Below are 6,000 nucleotides of genomic sequence, written 5' to 3'. Positions count from 1 at the left end.
TCAAAATTTTAAAGCCCCTTCCAGCTCCATAAAAAAGGGACGATCAATCCAGTTGAGTATAATTTTAACTCACTCACTACTACCAGGTTGGTTTGTGATCTTCCTGTAGGGCTGAGCTGTTTGTTACTAACACATTTGTCTTTATCTCTCCGTTTGCCTAGGTTGTATGTGCCCAAACTGGACTGTGGTTAGTTCTGCTAAATATGTCTTTCTACTACTGACATCCACGTGGGCGAGCACAAATGCAGGCATTGGATGCACTCTCATGCACAGAAAGCATGCATTTCTTGCAATCTGTAATACCAGCAGCACACACTACTTTTGAACGATTGTCTGTTCCCTACTGAGCTGTTAGTTATTATAACTTATTAGCTAGTTCCATCATGTTTTTAGAGTTCTGTCATGTTTTAGGCCTAATAATAATAACGCCAAATGATGAGTCTGAGATATAGATATATATACATACACAAAGTATATCAGACTCATTATTTGGTGCATGTGCAGTTTAAATAAAATAAAACATGTGTGAATGAAAATAACTTGTAACTGATCTCTCACACAGTCAGTCTCACACACACGCACACACACACGCACGTCACACACACACGTACTGTAGCAGGTTGTTTATTCATTACAGCTCTATGGCAATATTAGGGAAACATTGGAAACCACAACACAATAACAACCAATGCAACCACACACTGACCAATTAAATGACCAGATTATGATAGTAAGGCTGTGTGGGTTAGAATAGTACACCAAGTCAAATATCCTACACTGGATAACGGTTTTAACCATGTTATATTGCAACATTGCCAAAGGTGATGTCTCATTTCATTGTCCTCCCTGTAACTTTACCGAAGCAAATCGTACAAGCACTTTCAAAAAACATATTTGTTAACCTGCTTCTTGAAACAGCAAGCTACAGTTGAGTGACAATTCTTGAGAAATATTATATCAAGTTTAAATGCTGGTGAGGAAGTGTGAATGTGAAAGTACTAACCAACATTTCTTTTGGTTATTTTTGTTGTGTTATTTTTATTTTTTTATTTTTTTAGGTACAACTTACTGTTATTACATAGTTGCCAGATATGGGTGAAACTTTAACCATTCCAACACAACAATGGCAACAACAAAGTTCTACTGTCTGTTTCATCACCTTCATACCAATTGATGTTGTCAACATCATGCACTGAGAATGATCATTGATCTAGAGACTAGTGTAATCCAAGGGGATTTCTTACTGATTACAAAGGGATAATAATCAGAAAATGCAAATAACTAGCACCAACACACAACTACCAAACCGTTTCACCTGACCTGCTAAATATAGTTACAATACATTCATGTACTTGTACAGCATCACCTATGATAAATGAGTTTCTTAAACCTTTATGTTCTTCCATAAGAACATCCATAAACGTTTACCATTTAAGGGTGTAGGGTGGACAATGGTTTAGTGTGCAGGGTTAGTATGCAAGGGAGGAGGGTGGAGGATGGTTTAGGATTAAGTGAGTAAGGTGGAGGATGGTTTAGGCCGGCCCAGGTGAAGTTAGTATGTAAGGGTGGAGGATGGTTTAGGCCAGCCCAGGTGAAGTACGTTAGTATGTAAGGGTGGAGGATGGTTTAGGCCAGCCCAGGTGAAGTTAGTATGCAAGGGTGGAGGATGGTTTAGGGTGAAGTTCATATTTAAGGGTATAGGGTGAAGGATGTAAAGTGGCAAGTATACATTGAGCATTTTCTTTTTCCAATACATTTTATAAAAGAAAGTGTAACTTAAGTATAGGAAAACATAGGGAGGGGGATAAAGAGATCCATGTAACATCATTGGTGCATCAGTCCTGTGATCTTGTAAAAGAAAACGTTGTCAATGATTTTTTTGTGTGTGTATGTGAGGAACAGGCTAAGGGATTAGGGTGTGATGGTTAAGAGGTAGGGCATTTTAAGGTCATAAATCCACAGTGATGACACACTTAAAACAGGAAAACAGTAATGGTATTATATAGATACATTCTCAGACACAAAGCAGCTTTCCATTAATAAAAAACTCTCCAATGTTTTACCTTTTTCTTCTCAAACAGTGCAGCATGTGTAAGAATAAAATGAAGCCGACTGACACTGCAAGGCTGACATCAATTTGCATTAATCTCTGCAGAGAAAAACAAAATCCGCCATTGCTAATGACAGCATTTATGTGATTGTATAATTCTTTGGATATGTGGATATGCCAGACAATTATTATTTTAATAACTAAATTATACACAAAGTGAATTGAACCCAGTTTAGTCTAGGACAGAAATACACCAGGTGATGCAACATTAAATAAACACCAACACCAATGATTTCAATAAAAAGCATGACAGCGAGCTACAGCCAAAAGTAACACAAGGAAGTAAAAACCTAATTTATACTTTATACACAACGCAGGTGTTGACTATAGGCCAATCTTCAAGCTAACAATGTGACACATTGTGCCATCATTGTGTGACATAGTATATATTCTCACACAGATGTATTTTGATACCATCTTTCATCATGATGTTACTTACGGTCTTGTTAAATTAACCCAATGAATGTTTTCCAATTTCTTGGATATGTATATTCACATAAAGTGAAAGTTAAAAAAGAGGGGTAGAAATGATCAATTAATTAAAGTATCAGTAGACCGAGATTCTTTGATTTGGGACAGAATGCAGAGAAAAAAAACATTTCCCCTGGATGACAGATGTTACAGTTTCAGTGCTTATTTGTTTAAATCTATTCTCTCACCCATTTCAGCAGACTGAGATCATACTTTGTAAACAGCAAAACAATACACTGCTATTGAAAAACTGTTTATATACCAATAGGAATAACTGAACTAAGTATCTGTGTGTGTGTGCCAATAATCCCTCCATTTACAGAAGAAGACATTTTAGCAGTACAGCAAAGAAGAATTCAGTAGTTCTGAACATTCAGCTACCACAGCCTGTGGGTTTTCAAATTACCTGCCGTGACTCGACTAAACATAATACATGTGTGTGTTCTAGTCAGGCCAAGCACTGTAGGCCAAACAATGCACCACTCCACCCCAAGAGCTTTCTTTCTACAAGGTCTATAGCAGCGATTCTCAACCTTTTCTGGCGGATCAGGGCCCACTTGAAAATCGTATTAGTCGGGGGCCCACTTGCAATAGCAGGGGCTGGGCCCACAGGTTGAGAATCACTGATCTATAGATTACTCAGGTATAGACACTGACAACTGCAACAACAATCAGCACTTCTGTGATGGTAGTGCATGAACCAGCACTAGGACCAGAATGTTTGGATTTTATTCAGTAGGCTATCTAATAGACTAAATGCTGGCTCTGTAAAATGCTGGTTCTACTGTATATCCATTTAGAAGTTGACACACCCTGGCATTTGATTTAAAAAAAAATAACTGAGCTACTGGAGGAGGCACTGCAGAATTATTGGGGCTAAACCTGGTAATCTTTCACGCTAATTTATACTTTGTTGCGCAACTATACTATGTTGCTCTACAGAAATTATATGTTTTCAACTGGACAAAAAGTGCTGGTCATGCAACAGAGTATAAATGTAGCCTTGACGTTAGACCTTGCTCGTGAGGAAGAGGGAGAATTCACAAAAACGGATAAATTACTGTAAGTAAAGTGCCCGTTTGTATCAGCCCTGTGAAATCTCCTTCCTCCTCGCTGGGCTACAACAGGAACTACTACAGTAGAAAGGAGTAAGGACGCGAGCATGGAATCTTCTTTGCGTTTGAGTAAGGACGCGCTGTGATTGGCCAGTAGTAACTTTGAGTGGCAGTTGGGGCAAACACTCTCGCCAGAACATGATTTACTATTCTGTTCTGTTACAACAACGGGTTGCAACTCCAACGGGTCCGATTCGGCTAAGCGAACTTCACAATGTTTGACACGGCAACTCGTGCACTTTTTAGCATGCTCGTGGCTCAAGTTCGCTTGAGACAGCGCCCCTCCATCACGGTCTAAAACTACTACTAGAAGGGAGGGGTGTGTGACCTTTTACTCAAACGCGAAGAAGATTCCATGCACACAGAAAGGACAACCTCTCAACAACACAGGCGAAGATGTGGTCGTCTAGAGGTCATGCAGGACCTCGAGCACCGTGGCCAGAGACCAGGCCTGGGTTTCACAGCTGAAGGGGCAGAACTGGCCGTTCTCATTGGTCAACTCTGGTAAACCTTTCCATGGAGACCTGAGAGGGACGAGAACAGCAACATAAAGGTCCTTACCAATGGTGGACATTTACTAGAGGATTGTACTCAATTACACACAGATGATTTGGGTGAATAATTTTCACCTGACCAGAGCTTTTTTCTTATTTTTTCCATTATAAATTTGAAATATCACCCAGCCCTACACTGAAATACATGAGAGAGGACAAAAGACTACAGTTGCTTCAGTTGTGTCAGGATTTAGGACAGGCCAGAAACCATGTAGAAACAGGCAGTCCAAGTATTCCTACCTCTCCAGGTGGGTATAGTGTTTTGACAGCACATTTTTGACCAGGGTGACAGTCTCGCTGTAGGCTTCCTCACTCAGCATCTTGGCAAAGTGCAGTTTAGCACGTAGAAAGTAGCCTACTGGCCATAACCACTCCTATTTACAGAGAGAAATGCAGACACAGAATTATCAACAGTCTGAGATTTATCCCACAATTTTTTTGAATGGTGCTAGCCACTCCACTCCTATAGACAGCAATGTGTGTCTGTATGTCCGAGTACCGTCTGTATGTCTGAGTACGGAATTAGCGTTTCTTTTTCTATTTTTTAAAAAGTTTGTTTTTGTGGCTTTCACCTTTATTTTATTTTTCATAGAGGGATAGGTATACACTAGGCTGACAGGAAATGAGGAGAGAGATGAGGGGGTGACACGCAGTAAAGGCCGTCAGGATCGGGAGTCGAACCCGCGGCACACTGCCACACTGCCACACACACACACACACACACACACACACACTACCGTCTCCAGAGCAGCAAAGAGCTGTGTGACTCACCGGTCCCTGGTGGTAGTTGAAGCCCCTGGACACGTTGTAGTTGTCGTTGTCCAGGGCGTTGTCGTAGACGCCGCAGTACACCATGTCACTAAGGTGATGTCAGACAACATGGAGTGTTACAGTACACCATGTCACTAAGGTGATGTCAGACAACATGGAGTGTTACAGTACACCATGTCACTAAGGTGATGTCAGACAACATGGAGTGTTACAGTACACCATGTCACTAAGGTGATGTCAGACAACATGGAGTGTTACAGTACACCATGTCACTAAGGTGATGTCAGACAACATGGAGTGTTACAGTACACCATGTCACTAAGGTGATGTCAGACAACATGGAGTGTTACAGTACACCATGTCACTAAGGTGATGTCAGACAACATGGAGTGTTACAGTACAGTACACCATGTCACTAAGGTGATGTCAGACAACATGGAGTGTTACAGTACACCATTACACTAAGGTGATGTCAGACAACATGGAGTGTTACTTTGATATGAGCTGATGTACCAGACGAGAGTTAGAACAAGAAAACCTTCTCAAAGTGCATCTTATTATTTAAAAAAATTAAAATAAAACAACAATGATAAAAGGAGAGTAAAATACATTTGTTATTGGGTGTTCTATTTGATTTTAAATGAACAGGCTTTGAGATGCAGAATATTGTGTGTGTGTGTGTGTGTGTATTACTCAGGGTCAAGGGTCTTCATCCCTAGAGGTCCCAGAAGCTTCTTCTCAGCGACCTCCAAGGCTGTCCACGCTCTCTCCACGGTAAACAGCTCTGGAGCCTGTCAGTCAGTTATAAAGCCAGTCAACCAAATCATCACAACAACATCATCACATCCATGAAGGAATTGCAACTGACTAACAAATTAGAGGGACATTTTTTGTGTTGCCAAACTGGGACATCTGGGAACCCTATTCCACCACCATGTTGATAATGATATCAACCTGTCTTTTTTTTTATCCCACAATT

The 6,000-nt window shown here is 40.5% G+C and overlaps 1 protein-coding gene across 2 annotated transcripts in view; it reads right to left on the bottom strand.

Annotated features, from left to right (window-relative positions):
• Positions 1-610: 610 nt before the first annotated feature.
• LOC310870993 (glycogen debranching enzyme-like) overlaps positions 611-6,000 on the bottom strand; it is a 39,787-nt gene continuing 34,397 nt past the window's right edge. For both annotated transcript variants that reach the window (XM_083782415.1, XM_083782416.1), the window contains exons 32-35: positions 5,715-5,812; positions 5,022-5,109; positions 4,491-4,624; positions 611-4,220 (exon numbers count right to left, since the gene is read on the bottom strand). In XM_083782415.1, the coding sequence (XP_083638541.1) occupies positions 4,103-4,220; positions 4,491-4,624; positions 5,022-5,109; positions 5,715-5,812 (438 nt within the window). In that variant the 3' untranslated portion in view covers positions 611-4,102. The remainder of the gene's footprint in view (positions 4,221-4,490; positions 4,625-5,021; positions 5,110-5,714; positions 5,813-6,000) is intronic.

This window comes from Protomyctophum parallelum (genome assembly GCF_964188405.1).
Source record: "Protomyctophum parallelum genome assembly, chromosome: 14".
NCBI classification, from domain to species: Eukaryota; Metazoa; Chordata; class Actinopteri; order Myctophiformes; family Myctophidae; genus Protomyctophum; species Protomyctophum parallelum.
Note: the sequence above shows the minus strand (reverse complement) of the source record. Positions and strands in the feature narration are given on the sequence as shown.